The 21,808-nt window shown below is 31.1% G+C and overlaps 1 protein-coding gene across 6 annotated transcripts; it reads right to left on the bottom strand.

The window, feature by feature from the left end:
• Positions 1-960: 960 nt before the first annotated feature.
• LOC139514388 (peroxiredoxin-1-like) lies at positions 961-21,196 on the bottom strand. Of its 6 annotated transcripts, none has more exons than XM_071303576.1 (7): positions 21,056-21,196; positions 19,426-19,442; positions 6,172-6,311; positions 4,818-4,934; positions 3,933-4,055; positions 3,351-3,481; positions 961-1,988 (listed from the first exon to the last, which is right to left on the bottom strand). In XM_071303576.1, exons 3-7 carry the CDS (start codon positions 6,303-6,305, stop codon positions 1,900-1,902), a joined length of 594 nt encoding a protein of 197 aa, XP_071159677.1. In that variant the 5' UTR covers positions 6,306-6,311; positions 19,426-19,442; positions 21,056-21,196; the 3' UTR covers positions 961-1,899. The 6 variants fall into 6 exon arrangements, with proteins under 6 accessions (XP_071159677.1, XP_071159694.1, XP_071159686.1 ...); XM_071303593.1 differs by having other exon boundaries at positions 20,879-21,095; XM_071303585.1 differs by lacking the exon at positions 19,426-19,442.
• Positions 21,197-21,808: the final 612 nt, after the last annotated feature.

Raw genomic sequence — 21,808 nt, 5'->3', positions numbered from 1 at the left:
TTTATTGTTGACCATTTGAGGTTCTTTTCTGTGAACCTCTCTTTAGCTGAATGTGCGATTTTTATATTACTACACGGGCCTCGAGGGATTTCAAATAGAAAATAAATGCATAAAATGTGAGTTTTTGTGTCTTTCAAAGCACAAACAATATAGTTAATTAATTGCATGATAAAGGCAATTGTTAAATGTCTTTAAATATCAGCTGTATTTGTACTTGGCTTGAAACAGGAGTAATAGCCAGCTAAAACGTGTACAAAACAGCTGATATTTAAAGACACTAAACAGTTATTGTCCATATATCTGTATGCAGATATTCATTAAATCAAAAAAAAATCTATCTCACATTTGTGTAAATTCTTTAAAAAAAAAAATGCTTTCAATGATTTTTGATTTACAGTAGTTGTTAACTCCTTCTATTTTTGAGGGGGTCTCTGTTAGAGTGTTGTATCATTTGCAATCATACCAAATCTTCATATTTTTATATTGTATGGTAAAAATTCGGAGGCAATTTCACTATAATATATAATGTTGGGTTTAGGAGGACATGCAGATATGAATATGTACTGAAGGGTACATATAACAAAGTCCATCTCCAATTACTCCCAAAGAAAAATCAATAAGTTATTCCAATGAAGGAATGAACCCAGAGATGGAAACAATACAGCATGTGAGGAGTATTCTATGAAATGTCTATGAGCAGTTGGGGAATAGTTGGGAGGAAGGAAAATGAACGATCACACTGACCTAACAATCACTATATTATTTTGTGGATTATTGGTATGGAACCACTACCTTTCAAAGGAAAATGGACAATCCTATTCAAAATCCAGGGCTTCTTCCACTTGCAGAACTCACAACCTCAGTGTTGACAAGCTAGATATACAGTAGTTGGACTAATTAGATCATTTGGCCACCGAGGCCCTCCATGCTTTAAATTAAGGGTATAATAATAATGCATTCAACAATGTATAGCTTTGTTTTTACTTTGTTAAAGACAACGGAGGGACTAAACAAAAATTATAAACACATTTCTTTATGATAAATCAGATTTAGACTTCTGATATGGCCTAACAATATAGCCAGCAAAAAATTTATATTCAAAAAATTCTTTTTAAAATATTTTGATAAATTAGTATTTTCTTGTTTTTCTTTTTCATATAACAAAGTTCATGTTGTTGAATAATATAGAAAATACTGTTCTGACAATCTTAACCACAGTATGTTTAACAATTCATGAAATACACATTCATATCAATTGTACTCCAAAATAATAGAAAACTTCTTTTTGAAGCATAATAATTCGAATTTTAAAATTTTTGTACAATTTAACAACATGATTGTAGACTTACACAATAAAAGTCTGTGTTGATTTGTGTTCTCTAAGTAACAATTGTAAAACTATTTCACATCTAACAATATAACATTTGATTTGAGCACTCATATTAGACTGTAAAGTTAATTCAAAATTATTTATTCACAAGAAATAGACAGAACCCAGATAACTTTTGTAATAACTTGTTTTTTTATAATCTCATGTACAATTTTTAATTAAAAAATCTGTATTCATAATGGTCTAAAGTAATGAAGTTTTAGTATCTAGGCAATTGAAAATAGATCCAAAACAACAATGTGCACATCAGTGATTAAAAATAAAAAATACAAAATTACCTTTTTACCAGCAGTTATTGTTCTTTTCATGATAAATGAATTTTTAAATGTTAGTATTCTTAACATTAACAATATCTGAGGTGTAAAGCCATCAAATATTATCAAAATTTGAGTTTAAATGCTTAACAACACTAAATGCACAAAATACAGAACATCAAATGATATTTATAGAGACATGATAATCCACAAACTGCAATAGATTTGAGTATTTTGGCTGACATTTTTGTTGTTTTACTTGGAATGTTTCCCAAAGTATTCCTGACTTCCCTTAGGGTCTGGCTTCATTGTGTCTGCTCCTGGCTTCCAGCCTGCTGGACATACTATAAAAAGACAATGAATGAAATAAAATTAGTATTGAGGACAAATCTGATACTTTATTGAAAAACAATAGAAGTGTTAAACATATTTATTCAGCAATTTTGTAATAGTTTTGGTTTTGTTCAATTAATAAACCAAGGATATCCAGGATTTATAGATTTTGTGTGAAAATTATGGCATGAAGAAAACTTCCATCTAATCTTTTTAAAAAGTTTAAAAACATATTACATACTTTTTAGAAAACTCTAAATTTTTGTTAAAATCTAATCTGGTTTGAATTTATGAACCTTAAACGACCTTCCTTTTTGGTCATACTAAATAAACCTATCAACATCTTACCTATACTGTCTACTTTAAACCAAGTCCCAAGAGAGTGAATTAAGTAACTAAATCTTCATAAATTTGAGTTGTAATTTTAAAAGTTTTGGTCTTTGAAAATGCAGGGGAAGTAATATTGTCATACACCAAAATTTACAAATGGTAATCACCCACTGCATGTGTCACTTTTAAATGAAGAAAACGCAAAAAGTTATGTTATTCGGTCGTAGTCGGTATAGTTTCGGTTTGTGCCCTTTGAACTTAAGGACGCTTAACTATGGCAACAGAATATGCATGCTCGAAAATCCTTTCTGTGATTGGACAAAATGCTGTCATGGTGGGTGATTTGGTTGTGTTTGAAAAAACGTCTCGTTAATTATATCGTGATGGAAAGCAAGTGAAAAACTATAAATATTTGAACTAGATCTAACAAAGATTTATATTTTTATTAAAATAATTGTTTCTCCAATAGCTCTTTGCATCCGTGACAGCTGTTTATTCGGGACAATTATATGAATTTTAAGGTAAACTTTGTTGTACGAACGTACATGACTTTTAGAACGCACCTACGCATGTGAGATTTCTGTGGGGTTTTGGTGAATGTAAACAGAAAGATACGAGGACCGAGAATACTGAACACAAACAGAGAAAACGTTATTTAAATGGTATCTTTGTGCTTCTGAAGGTTATCGAAATGATAGTTTTAAACATATACGTCGGATATCTTTTTTAAAGATAGTTCTTGTTTGACTATGGATTTTGTCAACTCTTTTCAGCAATTTGTCTTTTTTCATTTTGCAAACAAGTGAAAGATAGTTGAATATAACTTTCATAGTAATTAAATATAACATCAAAGTATCTTTTTTATGGAAAAATCACCAATGCATGTTTACAAACTACTCAATTGGTTTAGATGGCAATATATTCAGGTCATTCTTTAGGATGCGGTACCTGGGACTTTACCCTCCTATGCTATTGACAATAACGCCTACAAATGGGGAAAGTATTAGTCTGCATAATAGATAAATGAAACCCCTGTATCTTACCTTCTCCATGTTTATCAGTAAACTGGAAAGCTTGTACAAGACGTAAAGTTTCATCAACTGATCGTCCTACTGGAAGATCATTTACTGTCATCTGTCGGAGATTTCCTTTGTCATCAATTACAAATAATCCTCTGTAACATAAAACAGGTCAATGTAAAACTTTGTTATTTTCACTTGTTCTAAAATCGTTTGGTAAATTATGGAATTTTGAAAATAACAAAAAAAATAAAAACCTAAAGGAGCCAGTATAAATTTCATTTAAGAGCCTCTGGTCACATCATCTTTTCTTTCATACAAGAAGTTTAAATATGACATTATTTTTGTGGTATACAATCAAGTCTTTTTTTTAACTTGAATTAGAATGATATTTATGAACTGATGTCCATTGCTGTTACAATACATTAATCTTGAAAGTACACATGAAACATTGCAGTGACTTTTTTTAATAGTTGAGCAGTGTTTTAAACTATCTGCAATAATTCTTCAAAGATTTTTCCGACAATAATTCTCTTATGATGTCCAATATGCATCTATGTCATATCTCATTTTAAATTCTTTTTTGGTTTTTTTCAGCGAATTTACCTAAAAGCTATTCCTTCATCTTCCTTCAATACATTATAGGATTTACTGATTTCTTTTGTTATGTCTGAGAGGAGAGGAATTTTCATGTTTCCAAGTCCACCTTGCTTTCGTGGAGTGTTTACCCTAAAAAAAACATTATTGAAAATATATGTTAATTCAGCATTAGGAAAATATCATTCAAATTGCAAATGAATTATTTGGTCCGACACAAGAATATTTGTAATGCATAGTGTGAAGTTTTTAACCCCCAAAAATGATGATTTTTACTTTGATTCCAAATTCTAATCTATTTTTCATTGTTATAAAATTTATTTGATTTTGTAATGTAAAAATTATGGTTAAGATTTGCTTGCATTGATGTTTGGAAATTAAAAATGATAGAAAAAACTTGAAAAAAAAATTCTTACACTGAATCATCTGTCCGGAGTTATCTTTCTTTGTGTGAGATGTTATTATTTATTCAAGTAGAACATTTTTCTAATTATTACTGTTTAATGTGTTTTTAATGTGCTATTGAAGCGACTTCTTAATTCTTTTTTTTCTTTTTGTATTTGTTTAATTTTGTAGCAAGAGGGGAGAGAATTAGTGAAATATACAGCACTGTCTCAGGTTTAAGGGAGGGTTAAAACTAATTTAACTACACCAGATTCTGTATGTGCCTGTCTCAAGTCAGGAGTCTGTAATCAAGTGGTTGTCTTTTATTGCTGTATTTCATATTTGTTTTCCAATCATTATTTTGTTCATAAATCAGGCACTTAGCTTTCTTGTTTTAATTGTTTTACATTTTTCATTTAGGGGCCTTATTTAGCCAACTTTTACTTTTTGTTTTTTACTGATTTAAGGCCGTACGTTTACTATCTATCTTCTGCCATTTTTAATAATTACCATGCTAAATGTGAAAAATGACTGTCAACTGAACAAGCTACTACTTCACAGTTTATGGAACGGAATTCTTCTGCTCGATCACTGAATGCTATTATTTCTGTTGGACAAACAAATGTACTGAAAAATAACAAAAAAAAACTTTCTTCAAATGCATGTTCTGTAACCAGTAACGTGGCCTGTAGCATTGCTGTCACAAAAACAGGTTATTTTAAAACCCCAAAGAAAATACAATACTCATGGCTCAGGCTGTGGGATGAGACATGTTACATTTTCTTGCTTATACTCTTTTTAAATTTAGATGGGGGAGGGGGCACATTCCGAGAAAACTCAATTGTATGCATTTAAATATTCCATTTGCAGGATTTTCTTTCTTTTTTTCTCCATTTGGGGAATAACTCACATCCTCCTTGAGCACTTTCAGGACACTCCCTTGGGACTACCATGCATAATTACACAATAAGGACTACCAATCGTTTATTGGACTAATCCTTCCATTTGGACTCATTTCAGAGGGTACAATTTAAATAAAAAATTTCAAAAGTTTTAACTATTTCAAATCACATGCATCATCTCCATAAATTAGGTTATTCAGTATACATGTACTAATATATGACTTTTATAAATCAAATGCTTGACTTATCTTTTCAAACAAATCATGGGTCACTCTAACAAACTTTGTACTTGCCATGTGTCTACTGGTCAATAAAGTTTATTGATATAGTTTGGTTGTTTAATTTGACCCAAATAACTTAGTATTACATGTACATAAATACATTGTACAAATACTTTAAAGCATTTATGTAAATAAATTTGTATACATTTTATACAACAGTCCATGGGGTAAAGATTTTGTGTCATGAATAAATACACCAAATACCTTTTTTCAATTTCAAAATCAATTGTAATTATAAATCCATTTCTATCACTGGTGTGATTTGCAGACAATGTGCAGGATTCAAAACTTATACTTTAAATTATATGGTTGTTTAAGTTTGGAAGAAATCTATTCCATTCAATATTGAAATATCCATTTTTTCATGCATTCAGATTATCCTTTTTTATGTATTATGCACTGTTTTAGGAACATAAGACAAACATGTGAAAAATTTATGCCCTACTAACAAATATGATTCCTTTTTACTTCAATTCATTCCTGAAAAGGAACAAGTAATCGAAACCAAAATGAAGTTTCCATGTGTTATTCATGCTTTATGCTTCCTTATATTGTGAACGTTTTTAAAGAAATAAATTACATGACCTTGGTAACATAAAAAGACAATAGTCTGGCCTTTAAACATTGATTTCCTACTTAATATAAATCTCAATATTATACACAGTATTTACATGTACTTACAAATCTAATGGATAAAAGAAGAATACTACATATTTCCCTCGGTAATCTGCCAGTGAAATATCTTTAAATTCCCCATTGACAACAGCAGTTCCTCTGAATTCTGGTGCTGGCTTAGTCAGTTTCAGCTGAGACATAGTGTTCTGTAAAATAAAAGAATAATAAGAATGTATATTGCTATGTCCCAAAGTATAGTAAACTGTATCAATACAAACAATTGTAAATTATAAATCGGGGGAATGTACCTCTACTACCCCTCTCATCATTTTTGAATATTAAAAAAATCTACCCTGTCCAAACCATTTTGTATATAATGACCATCAGTTTGGATAAAATCTAAAAACATGAAAAAATGATTCTGGTTTTTTGAAAAAAGGCAAATTATAAATTCTAGTTTTTCAGAAATCTTTATACCTGTATAACTGCTTCACAAAAATAAATATGTTATGTTTCCCTGTAATAAAAAATGTATCTTTTAAAAATGAAACTCAACATTTCTTACTGTAAGTTTTTTATCCTTCACTATTCTCTGTATTTCCTACCTGTTAGTAAAGCAGGTTAACCAAGACTATATAAGCTTGTAAATGAAAGAATCAATACTGACATTTCTTTTAGGACGTGACAATTTACACATTCAACTTAAATTATGTTCTCAAAGAAGATTTGGCATTTGAAAATAACAAACAAATGTAACAACAAGTTGTTGATTACAAAAACGTGTAAACATAATTTTTTCTTATATACAATATTATAAACATGATAAACCTTTATCATGTCTATTTGAGCTGAATTGATGCCAAAATGTGATGTTTTGTCCTTTTCAAATTTCATCTATATATTTAGATTAAATAAAAAGACCACAGAGAAATTCAGCACATAAAAAACCCACCAAAAATTTCAATTTTGGACCTTTCAAAGCTTTATACGGCCTTATGTGAAAATGTAAGAACAAAGCCTAAAATTAAAATAAAAAATTCACAATGAGATTCAGCATACCATAGAGCCGCACAATTCAGTTTTTGATGAAATAATACATAGTTTAATTTTGGACCCTTTGGACCTCAATGTAGACCAATTTAAAAATGGGGCCCAATATTCAAAATAGTAATACAAGGTTAGAACCCCTAAAAAATATTTTGCTATATCTCTATTAAAGTTACATTGATGTGAGGCATGGGATTGTTATGTTGTCAGGACTTAAACAAACAGCTGGGCCAAAAGCGCATAATACCTTCGTCGCGTTTTCAAGGAATAAAGTTCAATATCTTCTCAATGTCATATCAGAAATTCATAAAAATCGAAAGTAGGCTAACATCAATATATATAAACAATTCACCCCAAAGTTTCATGTGACTGCTGTAAGCTTTTTTGAGCTATTGTCAGAAAACTGGAAAATCCCCCCTTTTTAAATGAATATAACCCTGTAACTCAGAAATATAAAATCTAAAATTTATAAAAAAACCAAAAGGGAGCTCATGTCAATAGATATAAACAATTCCCCAAAGTTTCAGACAGACAACCATATACCATAATACGTCCAGTAAACGGCCCATATAAAAACTGTCATAAAAAAAACCAGACAATATTTCCTCATAATCTATTACATAAAAAAAAAGAAAAAACAGTGGATGAAAAGTCAAAATTGCTCTGTCATACTATCTGAAATGCTCTCTTATCAAATATTGGAATACAGGTGACAAATAAAATATTGGTCCCTTTTTTAAAACAATATCATAAATTTGTCCTTTTTTAAGGTGGACAGGAAAGGCCCTTATAATACAAATGTATATATTGCTTATTCAAATCTTTTTTTTTAAAGTTGAATATTAAAATAAGAGTGCACACGCTGAAATGTCTTGCCTTCTATTCTAATCATTGATATTATGTTGATAGTCCTAAGTATAAAGCTAAGCTTCAGGCGCGGATCCAGAGGGGGGGTTCTGGGGGTTGGAACCCCCCTTTTTTGTTTGGCCGATCAATGCATTTGAATGGGAGCATATAGCTGGAACCCCCCCTTTACTCTGGGTTGGGAACTCCCCCTTTTTAAAATGGCTGGATCCGCCCCGGAGCTTATTACAACTGTCACATAAACTTAACATTAACCAAGAAAACTAAACAAAGACCATGAACCTTGAAAATGAGGTCAAGGTCAGAAAAACCATGCCAGGCAGACATGTACAGCTAACAATGCTTCTATATAACATATATAGTTGACCCATTACTTATAGTTTAAGAAAAATAGACCAAAACACAAAAACTTAACACTGTGCAATGAACCATGAAAATGAGGTCACAGTCAAATAAAACATGCGCGACTGACATAAAGATCATAAAATATTTCCATACACCAAATATAGTTGACCTATGGCATATATATATATATATATAGTATTAGATAAAAAGACCAAAACTCAAAAACTTAACTTTGACCACTGAACCATGAAAATGAGGTCAAGGTCATATGACATCTGCCAGTTGGACATGTACACCTTACAGTCCTTCCATACACCAAATATACTAGCCCTATTGCTTATAGTATCTGAGATATGGACTTAACCACCAAAACTTAACCTTGTTCACTGATCCATGAAATGAGGTCCTTGCAAGGTACGCACATATCAAATATAGTTATCCTATTACTTATAATAAGAGAGAATTCAACATTACAAAAAATTTAAACTTTTTTTTTAAGTGGTCACTGAACCATGAAAATGAGGTCAAGGACATTGGACATGTGACTGACTGAAACTTCGTAACATGAAGCATCTATATACAAAGTATGAAGCATCCAGGTCTTCCACCTTCTAAAATATCAAGCTTTTAAGAATTGAGCTAACGCCGCCGCCGTATCACTACCCCTATGTCGAGCTTTCTGCAACAAAAGTTGCAGGCTCGACAAAAAACTATGGATCAATAAAATAATTTTCTTACACAATTTCACAACATTTTAGCATGTGTAAATCAATGTATGACACATTTCAAATAACATCTGCAAGCACCATATGCATTCTAAAGATTTTTCAATAAATTATCGACTCTCACATCCTTTTAACATGTTTAACTTTTCCAATACTGATGGCAGGTGTTAATGATCTTACCTGAGATTCTATCTTTAAAAATCCCCCGTTAAAATCTGAATTTTGAGCCTCCTCATTCAAATCAACAGTTTTAACTAAAGCCTTGGTTTGATCTCTCAATGATTTTAAATATTCCCTATACATAACAGGAACAGTTACATGACATCTTATATTAGGAATGCAAGAATATTCATGATCAACATTTGTCTATGGGACATTTTAATTCAGATATTGATGTTGAATTAGCTGACATGTCAACATAATGGTCGTGAAAATACTGAACTCCATCAACTTCAGTGAAAACATCATCCAGTTAATTAATCATTGAATATTTCATGAAAGCAAAACTTAAATGCACTAATAAAAGGAAGAATTCATAATTCCCATTTCATTAAAGAAAACTTTTAATCTTAAAATGATGTTAAACTCGTCCACAAAAGAAAATTATAATGCTGTTCCTAAAAGAAGGTTAGGTAACATAAAATGTATCAATATATAGCGTCAAATATTCATTTAAATATGGCTGTAGAAATCATGAATACTTCGATAATCATATAGAATATATCAGTATAAAGATTTAAAGATATGGTTAATACTTTAATGAAAAGCACTTTACGCCAATTTGGGCCAATGGCTTATATATTAATTAAAACATTATACATAATATACAGTTTACATAATATATAAAACAATGAAAATAAACAATGCAGACACTTTGAACTATATAAATCCTTGTCTTTCTTTAAATCAATATATGAATGATAAAAGATATGGTTAAGGCCATAAAAAAAGAATAGGTTTGTTTGCCCAAACCCTACCTACCCAGAAAAAAGCTGCCTACTCAAATTCTTTTATTGTCCTGATTAGAAGAAGTTTTTTTTTAATCAGATAGGCATGAAGACTAATAAACAACTTATATTTCAATTTTTTTTTTGAAAAAAAAAAAAAAAATGCCTACCTACCTACCCACTGTCTCAACCTTTGGGTAGGGTTAGGGCAAACCAAAATATTTTTAATTGTGGCCTTAAATGAATGATTTAAAGATATGGTTAATGAATGGTAAAAGATATGGACATGAATGATAAAAGCACTTCATGCATATGCTTATTCTTCATGTTGTTATTTTGAAGTATTATTGTACAAGGTCCCTGGATTTCCTGTTTTCATGTATGATTCTGATTTTTTTCTTTTCTTAAACTTTTATGAAATAATATTTGGTCAAATTGGCAGTATATGATATTGATATATCTTCAAGTCTAACATTACAAAAATCAGTACAGCATCCACAGACACTGTCGCACACAAAAACTAAACAGCCAGACAATAACTTGGAGGAAATTGGAAAGGACAAAAACTAAATCACAATACTAAGATCAAATTAATTAAATTTCTGATCATATCTATTTAAATCATTTTACAACTATTGTGGGAATATTTTTAATCTTAAAGCTGACTATAATCCAAAATCTAATTTGATTTATAAATGTTGAAATACTATGTTTTTCTTATACAAGTGTTTTAGAAGAGATGAATGCATGTCTTAAGTAGGAGCAATCAATAATGGTTTTGATTTTCTAATCACTTCCAACATTTAACCTGTTTACTCATTGAAGTCCTAGTTAATAGAATGGATAAACTCTGTATCCAACTTCATTTTAAATAGACAAAATTGATTTTTTCCCCTCAAAGGAGTAGGTCCGGTAAGGCCCCTTTTTGGCCCAAAAATATAACAGTTTTACAAAATTGTTAAAATGTAAACTTTTAGTTATTTATTGGACAGATGAATGCTTCTGCTACATAAATATGGGCTGTTTTTTGACAATACAATGCACATATATCGGGTTGTAGCACCATTAAGTCATGCTAAATTACTGAAATCTTCAAAATTCTATAATTTTAGTTAAATTTTAGACGGTTTCCGTGTAAAACGAAAGTGGCCGCATTCGTGTTCATCCTTAATATTGCAATGTAAGTTGTATTTTATGATAATACATAACATATATAAAGGATGTGGATGAACACGGATGCGGCCACTTTCATTTTTGACAAAAACAATATGAAAAGTGACGTTTTTTGGCATATTTGAGAGATTTTTCATATTTGAGCTTCAATCATGTCGTTTTTAATGACTTAATCAGTTAAAATCTTTCATTTAAACTTATTGAATCAAGTGAAATAGACACTTAGGTGTTTAAAAAGTGGTCAAAATCTTTCGTCAGATGAAACTGAAATTTGAGGCCAAAATGAGTCCTTACCGGACCTACTCCTTTTCCCCTCTACAACCAACAAGACGTAATAAATCCATAGACACGTAAATCAAAGAGCCTGCAAAACAGCAGTATGTCATCAAGTGCCACAGTTTAACACCTGAAAGGTCCTTTTAAAATATTTTTAAGTAGAAATAGGTAATCTTGGAATAATAGACACCCCTTAAAAAAACAATGCTAATGATTATTACAAAACCAAAACCAATTTTAACTGATAATGACTGTTGCCTGTTGTCCTGGCAACAGAAAGAAAACAAGCTTTAGGTAACTCTTGCTTGGTAAATGTCAAAAATATCAAAGTCACACTATGGTTCATAACAAGTACCATTATGTTGTTAATGTTTCAAAAGATTAATTTAAAAACCCTATGGAAACCAAATTTTGAATAGACAAATGGACAGTTACCTTGTGACTTAAACAGGTTAAGAAACATTGTGTGTAATTACTCAGCAGGGTCTGAGAGCAGGGTATCTTTATTATTGTGTAACTATTTACTATCATAATACATGTAGGATATGCCTGCCTCAAATTTTTTAATGTTCTGGAATTAAAGTTTTAAAAGAAGCTCTTTCCAAGTTTTCAGTAATGCAATTATTTAATTAAAATTTGAAGTATGTTTCAGAGTAATGAAAAACCATATGGAAACCAATATTTAGACAGACGGACAATGGACTTACGTTTAAACAGATAAAAACCTTGGTGCAAATGTAGTGTGTAATTACTCAGCAGGGTATCTTCATATCATTACAATGTTAAAACATTTAATAATATACATCATAATATACAGTCAGTAAACATCAACACCTTTTTTGCTATGTCCCAAAAATACTTATAAAACAACATATTGTTATGTTCAAAAATCATTTTTTTCTGATGGTTTCATTAATTCGTCAAGTCCATCATGTCAATTATTTTTAGAAAACTAAAATCCACAGAATTTAAGAAGAACCGATGAACTTGTAACGTTTGCTCAAACCAAGATAATAGATTGCCACAAATTAAAAGTACTTTCACAGTAAAATGTATCATGATTGGGCCTAGAAAATAAAGGTCAGTTTCCCGCTTTCCTTTTTCTACCTCCTTGCTTAAAATTTCCGAGTCTGTCCCTGCCACAACCATTTGGTGTTTTAAGGACATTTATGGTTGAGCACCATTTTATATGATAAAAGTCCAAACATTTTTAATCAGCACTATGTAGAACATTTCCATATATATTGTAAAGTAATATTAAAAAAACCAGATGCTCCGCAGGGTGCAGCGTTATACGACCGCAGAGGTTGAACCCTGAACGGTTGGGGCAAGTATGGACACAACATTCAAGCTGGATTCAGCTCTAAATTTGGATTGTGATTAAATAGTTGACACAGCATAGGTTTCTGACACAGAATGAATGTGGTCTAATGAACTTAAATTTTTTTTTTGCCTTTGAGCAATTCACTATGCTGTTGAATATGGACCATAATTTGCTATTGGGCTCCGTTTCCTATAACTATAGAAAAGTGATAAAATTTGAATTACTGTAAGAAAAGTTTAACTACATCTAAAGATGTCATTATTTTTATTAACATACAAGTGTATGCTACTCTTCCCTAGAAAAAAAATTGAAATATACAAATTTCAAAGATTCTACAACCGTATTTTTGTGTCGTTTCTCGCGTTACTTTTTGCTTCCGAAGAGCATAACGCTGACTGATTTATAGATAATCGTCACCGGCAAATTCGTAACTTTTGCTTTCAAATAACAAAGAACATCGACCAATAAGTATAGTGAGAAAAAAATGCCGAGAACTATAAGTATTTATGTAGCAGATGTAAGAACAGTGGCGTGATTTTTGTGTCCGATTTCGTAACGCAAATTTTAGATGATGTAATCTGCTTTGTTGTAATAGAATTCTTAAAAACAATATGCAAATATGAACTCTCGCGAGATGTTCAAACAGGTAAATCAGAGATGATTTACATTCTTGTTTTGATCTTCGTAATAATTAAGTAAGAAAATGACGTTATCGTTATGCGTTACATTTCACACGAAACAGAAGTCCAGTTATTTATTAAAATTGTTTTTGTCCTTAAGTTCTAATCATTTCCGGTCATACGTGAAACATGTGACTAACATGTGATCACGCCCTTACAGCCGGACATACGATATACTTGTTCTAAACATTGTTTTTGTTTCCAACGGGATGTTAGCAAACATAATCTGTAGACTTGTTTCGACTTGTTTAAAAAAGGAAAATACAATTTTCAAAGAAATTGCGCCGGGGGTCTATTATTATTCCTATGTGCATAATGTTACATACGATCTTGTGTGAAAATAAATGCCCAATGACTTGACAAAATCGATTTCAAATTTGACCGACGTTTAAACACACTACGTTTCCCAATAACGATGTAAAGGGTCCTTGGAAAATTCAATCGAAATTACGTCTCTTATCATGGTGCCGATGTTCGTTGGATTGATTTTGCTTCAGCAGTAAATATTACTGGATATTTTAGGTGAATAAAGATAATTAAATGAAAAATGCATGTTAATATACCGTTACACTAGGAATGTACAAAGTTGGTAACTTTGTCACAATTTTTAATTATTTTTTTTTATTCATGTTCTGCAAACACTTTTCAGAAACGCAATAAACTTGTCAAAGGAAAAGTAAACTTTTACCAGGCATGACTTGAAAGGAAGTACTTTATTGATTTAAGCCCACTAAAGTAGGTTAAAATGTGGAAACCATGTAGATGGTGTACAGGTCACAAATATCACATGGTGCCTATTTTAAAGATTTTAATTCCAAGTTAAAAGTTTTTTTCTTTACTGGATTTAAAGAATTTTACATTGCCAATGATTTGGAATAAATTTTATATAACTGGAATTTCAAAACCAAATATAAATATATTTTTTTGGCCAAAACATCAAGATACAACGATTATGGTATCCTGTATCGATGAAGAAAATATGGAAAATTCTGAATAAATTGTACTAATTGTTTTCAAAACAAGCACATATTTAGGAGTTTTATAATACTGTTACATTTAAGATGGATTTTAAGAAAAAGTATACTGTTCAGATTATTTTAAGCAGATTTTGCAATAAAATAAAACTAAAAAAATGCTTTCGGTTTCTTATGGTTTCCTGTCACGTTTAAAAAAAACTTTAATATAACATTGAAAATAGATTTTAAATATTAACATGAAGCAAGTAACACTAGTAATGGTGTTTATTTATGCCTTTTGAATTATATTGTGCAAAATAAAGAAAATAAAGATTGGTTTCCTGTTTTGTTTCCTGTCACGTAAACGGTGAATCAAAATGTATTAATTTTTTCTCGAAAAACTCAATTGTTCCATTCATACTATTCTAACACCAACACAACCCACAAAATAAAAGTTAAAATTTTAGAACTTATAAAAAAGGATACAAAAAGAGACCAAAGGCCGAATACCAAATTATGGTCCATATATCCTCTCAAAAAAATGTTTGAAGAAATTTTCTTTTTATTTATGAAATCTGAAATGAGAAAAATTTAACACCCCCCCCCCTCCCATTTTTTTTCACATCCCCCTTTCCCTTTTTCCAAAACTGATCTCAATTTAAATTTCTAATGGAGTTTGCAACAATAACTACTCATTTCAATACATCATAAAATATTAAAATGTAAAATAAAGTGCTTAATTGTTATCACTGAATGTTAAAGATTGTTTTAATTTATCAGTTGGTAGTAAAAGTGAATATACATTGTATATTGTATAAAACAATAATTTAAGTTGATTCAACTACTATTCTGGACAAAGAAAGATAACTCCAATTGAAAATATCTTGCTATTGCACAATATTGTGCAATTAGATATTTCTTGCTACTGCACAATACTGTGCAATTGAAAATATTTGCTATTGCACAATACTGTGCAATTGAAGATTTCTTGCTATTGCGCAATACTGTGCAATTGAAAATTTCTTGCTACTTCACAATACTGTGCAATTGAAGATTTCTTGCTATTGCTGAATACTGTGCAAATGAAAATTTCTTGCTATTGCACAATACTTAATATAATAATTTTGGATCCTGAGGCTTAAATTAAAATATTGTTTGTTTGCCCTTTACCGACCGACCCTATAAATTCGTTCCGCCTGAAAATCTTTTATTTGTATTTATCAGCAAGATTTTATTTTATTTTATTTTTTCGTTCCTACCAAAAATCTTATATTTGTATTTCCCGCTAAAACTTTTTTTACCGGAATCCTCGGGTTTTACCTTTATCGTATAACGTCTAGTCCGTTTGGTATCACGTGAGCGTTTGACATGAACACTTGCATTTAGAGTTTCAAAGCATTTGTTTGAAATCGATGTTGAATGCTTTGATATCGTGATATGATGTACGTTACTCTGTATCTTTAAACTTGAAGAGCAGGGTTCATTTACAAAACTATCAACGTGTGTACAAACTATTTTGTAAACGGACGTTGTATTCTATGTAGGGATGGCCTTTTGCAAGGACGTATAACTAACATACGTCCTTGGCCTTTTTGTGATCCGTAGATCAGGATGATTATGTTAACGATGCCTTCGACCAGTATTGCTATATTCATTATATCTGACATGAACAAAAGGTGACAAACGCCTTTAAAGTGGAGAATATTTGGCAGTAAAATCGCCCAAGTTTTCCATACATATCATTTATAAATGCGATGTAAAATACGTGACAATTGAGTTTCAAGTCTTGTTGCATTTTTATTGGCAACATAGGCACAACCGAAATTTAAACACTCTAGGGACTTTTTCTACTAGTAATGTATGTCTGCCTGGGCATATTTTACCAGGACAATATTAACTCTTACAGAAAACCTTTAGGTAGAGGTAAGCGAACAAGGTACGTAGTACAGAATATTAGTGCAAGTTAAAACTCTTCAAAGTTCCAGGCATATAAACGTTGAAAATATATTTTGATATTTGAAAACAAAATAGTAGTGCATATGAATTAACTTCACATTCTACATGATATATTTTTTTCAAAACTTCCTGGGACTATTATACAAATAGTCCCAGAAACGTTTTAGCAAAAGCAAAACAGACAAAAATGACATTATGAAGATTTTGTATCTATAAAATAAAATATTATACCTACCTGCCTACCAATGACAAAAAATATACCGACCCAAGTTATTGTTTTGGGGAAAAAAATAAAATATTTTACCTACCTACCTACCCTGTTTCAAAACATAGGGTCGGAAAAGGGCAAACAAACAATATTTTAATTTAGGCCTGATTTGAACCAACTTGAAAAATGGGCCCATAATCAAAGATCTAAGTACATGTTTAGATTCAGCATATCAAAAAAGCCCAAGAATTCAATTTTTGTTAAAATCAAACTTAAGTTTAATTTTGGACCCTTTGGACTTTAATGTAGACCAATTTGAAAACGAGACCAAAAATTAAGAATCTACATACACAGTTAGATTTGGCATATCAAAGAACCCCAATTATTCAATTTTTGATGAAATCAAACAAAGTTTAAATTTGGACCCCGATTTGGACCAACTTGAAAACTGGGCCAATAATCAAATATCTAAGTACATTTTTAGATTCAACATATTAAAGAACCCCAAGGATTCAATTTTTGTTAAAATCAAATTAAGTTTATTTTTGGACCCTTTAGACCTTAATGTAGACCAATTTGAAAATGGGACCAAAAATTAAGAATCTACATACACTGTTAGATTCAACATATCAAAGAACCCCAATTATTCAATTTTGGATGAAATCAAACAAAGTTCAATTTTGGACCCTTTGGGCCCTATATTCCTAAACTATTGGGACCAAAACTCCCAAAATCAAACCCAACCTTCCTTTTATGGTCATAAACCTTGTGTTTAAATTTCATAGATTTCTATTTACTTATACTTAAGTTATGGTGCGAAAACCAAGAATAATGCTTATTTGGGCCCCTTTTTGGCCCCTTTTTCCTAAACTGTTGGGATCTCAACTCCCAAAATCAATCCCAACCTTCCTTTTGTGGTCATAAACCTTGTGTTAATTAAATTTCATTGATTTCTATTTACTTATACTTTAGTTATTGTGCGAAAAACCAAGAATAATCCTTATTTGGGCCCTTTTTTGTCCCCTAATTCCTAAACTGTTGGAACCAAAACTCCCAAAATCAATCCCAACCTTCCTTTTCTGGTCATAAACCTTGTGTCAAAATTTCATAGATTACTATTCACTTAAACTAAAGTCATAGTGCGAAAACCAAGAAAATGCTTATTTGGGCCCTTTTTGGCCCCTAATTCCTAAAATGTTGGGACCAAAACTCCCGAAATCAATCCCAACCTTCCTTTTGTGGTCATAAACCTTGTGTCAAAATTTCATCGATTTCTATTCACTTTTACTAAAGTTAGAATGCGAAAACTAAAAGTATTCAGACGACGACGACAACAATGACGACGCCAACGTGATAGCAATATACGACGAAAAATTAAAATTTTTGCGGTCGTATAAAAAATCGATCCAGGAGGCACTGAAACCGGTATTTTTTGGCCAAAAAACAACTTTTTTTAGTTATTAGTGTTAAATATTTAAATGAACAATAGTGTCAAAAATAATACAATACAATATACAATTATGGCCCGTTGAAGAGGTGAATATCCAAAATTGTCAACACGAGAAGGTTATTTCAATGAGGGCGCAGCCCGAAGTGAAATAACTTTCAAGGGTTGACAATTTTGGATATTCATCGATTCTAAGGGGCCACAATTGATTTATTATACCGAACTAACAGTGGAAAGGCCTTTCGAACACTTTCTATATGTTTTACATAACAAAGTCAAAGACAAGTTGACGTCAGATGAAAATACATTTGTGTTCTAGAATTTCTAAATTGTACAACAAAAGTAGAATCTTTTTGTAAAATATTGATGGCCCTGAAAAGGACCGTTACTCTATAAGAGCTATCATCAGCTGCTGTCACTCTATTCATGTCTAATGCCTTATTTCCTTTTTCTGCTTCGTCTCTCGGTGAGCTTCAACTGTAACGTGAACGCTGCCATTTTGTTTATTTACGTCTGTGACGTCATAATCATGGGAGATAACTCAAGTACAAATCAACAATCTCAAAAGGTTATTCGCCGGTGAATAATAGGGTTATTCACCGCTGGTGGAAATTTTTAGGGTTATTCGTCCTTCCTTGCAATTGAATGAAAAACAACTGAATTATTCCATGTCACGTGACAACGTTTCACCCAATAGAATTGTTTAAAATATATGTAAGGTATAATAATAGTACATGTACATATATATAAATGTAACACACATGATATATATCCAAAGCTAAGCAGCAAATATCTACCAGTATATATATATATATTAGAATTCATTTATAAGTAACAGAGAACTAATCTTGTTGAATAGAATATATCCCATATAATGGAAAAGTATCAAATATTTAGCATTTTCAAAACCATATGACCAAAACTAGGAATTAAATTATGATTTTCATCATTATTTATGAGATATTATCAAATATCTAATATCAAAAAAAAAAATCTTCATCTGGAGCATGTGTAGTTTGTTATTTTTTGCCTGTTCCTCTTTTTGGAGAGATTATCTATTAATTGAAGATAAACAACTTTTCTTGGCCATAAACTTTTGTTTTCAAAACTGAAACTCAATTTTTCTAGTTTTTAAATAGATATAAGATAGTAATGCCCTTTACCGTCAGGCGTCAAACAGCCATTTACAGCTATCGTTAGCGTCAAATTGATTATGCATGCCCATAAATTCAGAGAGAAAAAAACAGGAACTATCATCCACATTTACTATTAAGTAAAGTGATTTTCGATGTGATTACCTTGTAACTTCTGCATGTCAAAGCAGTGCAAAGCAAAGCTATTAAGCAAAGCAGAACCAAACAAATCTACTTACTTGAGATTAATTTCCTCCTGAAAACAATTCAAAAGAAGCAGCTGCAAAATTATGATGCAAGATTCAATCTCATAATGAGTTTTCTTTTTTCATATAAAGATTAACAGTTTAAAGACTAAGTATTTAGTACATAAATATGTCACGGAGAAGACATAATAAGCAGAGTTCTTACATTTCTGCCACTAAAAGATTCTTTTCTTTTATTATTTGTTCTACACAAACACTAGAATGTGGACAAATCTAAACAATATAGGGTGAAACAAGAGTTCACATGCCGAAAAAATTGCCTGCTTTCATGAGTGTGCCCCATTTATATGCTTAAGTCTTTTTAACATGTTTAATGAAGGTTCTACTGAATGTTTAATGAAAACTTTACCAAAGATCAAGGTCAGTTGGACCCTGGGACTCTGCCAGACCGATAGATTTACTAACCACACTTGTTTCTTAAGGTGTTCACCTGATCGTGAGATATTGACTATTGTCAGGGGAAAATAAATGCGCCAATGCTTTAAGCGTATAACCCTGTATGAAAGGCTGTAAAACATGGCTCTAAATGTTCTCACTAGGATATTTATAGAGCAGGGACAATGAGTCAATGACTAGTAACTTTTGCAGCACTTGGCAAGTCCTAGCTGATTGTGATGACTGGAGCATATGGACTGAAACAGGAAATGTACAGATACATACACACTAGTTTTTTTAACAGCTCATATTTTTTAGGTGTCAAAGCAAAAATTTAAAATAGCCTTCCAAGACGTCATAATTATTTGTACTAATTATGTTGTAGATAATTTAATGAAAATCGAGGAACTTATACTCAAAAGGATCAAAGATACATTTGTAAGATATAGAAACACAGGCACTTGTTTTAGTCCATAGAAAGACCCACTATCTGTATCAACATATATTTACGTTGATATATGGTCTTCTCATGGATAGCTCCCATGGATAGAAACAAGTGCCTGTGTATAGAAAACAGATCAATTTAGTCCATATAATCATAGACGGATCAAGGTGGGCCCTGGGTTCCTCTCTTTTGTTTGAAAAATTTGGTTGATTATATAGGGAATCACTGAAGCATGGCTGGAGCAGCCCCCCCTTAGTTTATACAAAAAGTTCTGGATCCCCCACTGATAATTATGACATTTTTTGTGATGCCAGTCACAGGAATAAATAAAAACAGATTGTCAAGGTGTTATTACTATTTTTGGACTAAGAAAACAGTGGAAATTGTCTTCAGACGCTTTAAAATATAATTTTCAAAAAGGAAACCCTATATTAAACATGATAAATTTCAAATAATTTAATATCTTAGATAATTTTTATACAGAGGTTGAAATAATTCGTATTTTGCATACATGTAACTGTACCAACATGCATAAACAATCAAAAAATAATTATAAATGAAAACATGCAGTTTGGTGCAATCTTTGGGGTTTTCTTTGTGATTTACCGTACAATATTTTCTTCTTGAAAAATGAAACTGTTCAGGATGTCCTGGTCGTGCTGAACTTGACCGGATATTATAAGTATATCGGTTACACCTTAAAACGTTGCTGCTGATTTGTTTTGAGAGGTTGTACAATGTTTTCAATGACATTTTGGAATATGAAATTTACATAAAACTGACCAGAGAATGTCCTTGAATAGCTTTTCAGGTCGATTGTTCTAGATGCCGGTTAGCCGGTTATTTCCACACGTGCTGCGCAAAAACGAAAGTGGTTCTGGTTCCCAGTTCACAATTTCATTTTCATTTTACAGTTAATGTTCCTCCATTCTATTGGAGCACCCAGTCTTTGTGGAGCACCCATTGTAATATTGTTATCCAACGATAGCATTTTAAACAGAGTATTTTTTTTTTATTGTTTAACACAATTTATAAAACTGTATAACTTCTTAATAGTGTGCAAAATTTTTAATTTTTTTTAGTAACTTTAGGTTGATTTATAGAAAAATTTCAAATTTATAATGCTACTATACAGTTACTAGTAGGTGATTAATTCGAGCAAGGATTTGTATACCTCACGGTATGTGTCTTACTTAACAAATCCTTCATTTAAGTATAAAAAGCGCATTGCAATTTTTAATGAACACCTAAAGAAAGTAAAACAAAATTTATCTGAATATCTATCAGTTTCTAGCTGAACTTAAAAAATTAACACAAAAAAAAACGAAAATGTTATTTCAGAGACATATAACTACATCTTTTAAAAGTATCTTATCTAGACTAATTAGGGAGGAATTGTCAATAAATCCTATCTACTTCAAAAATAAATCATTCTGATTCAAACATAAACTTCTCAGCTGAAAATGACATTATCAAGATGTTTGATATCTTGATTGACAACATATTTGTTACGTTTGGAGGACATGTTTTTCGCAA

Source organism: Mytilus edulis, chromosome 1 (assembly GCF_963676685.1).
Source record: "Mytilus edulis chromosome 1, xbMytEdul2.2, whole genome shotgun sequence".
In the NCBI taxonomy this organism is placed as follows: Eukaryota; Metazoa; Mollusca; class Bivalvia; order Mytilida; family Mytilidae; genus Mytilus; species Mytilus edulis.
The sequence above is the reverse complement of the archived record's forward strand: the minus strand, read 5'-3'. Positions and strand labels throughout refer to the sequence as shown.

Excerpts from the sequence above, each read along its gene's own strand:
- LOC139514388 (XM_071303559.1), bottom strand. The coding sequence starts at position 21,025 with ATGTCATTGAAAACATTGTACAACCTCTCAAAACAAATCAGCAGCAAC. Across the intron at positions 4,935-6,171 it reads TTCTTTTATCCATTAGATTT|TACATTTGTTTGTCCAACAG; the intron begins GTAAGTACATGT and ends GTTATTTTTCAG. Across the intron at positions 1,989-3,350 it reads TACTGATAAACATGGAGAAG|TATGTCCAGCAGGCTGGAAG; the intron begins GTAAGATACAGG and ends GTCTTTTTATAG.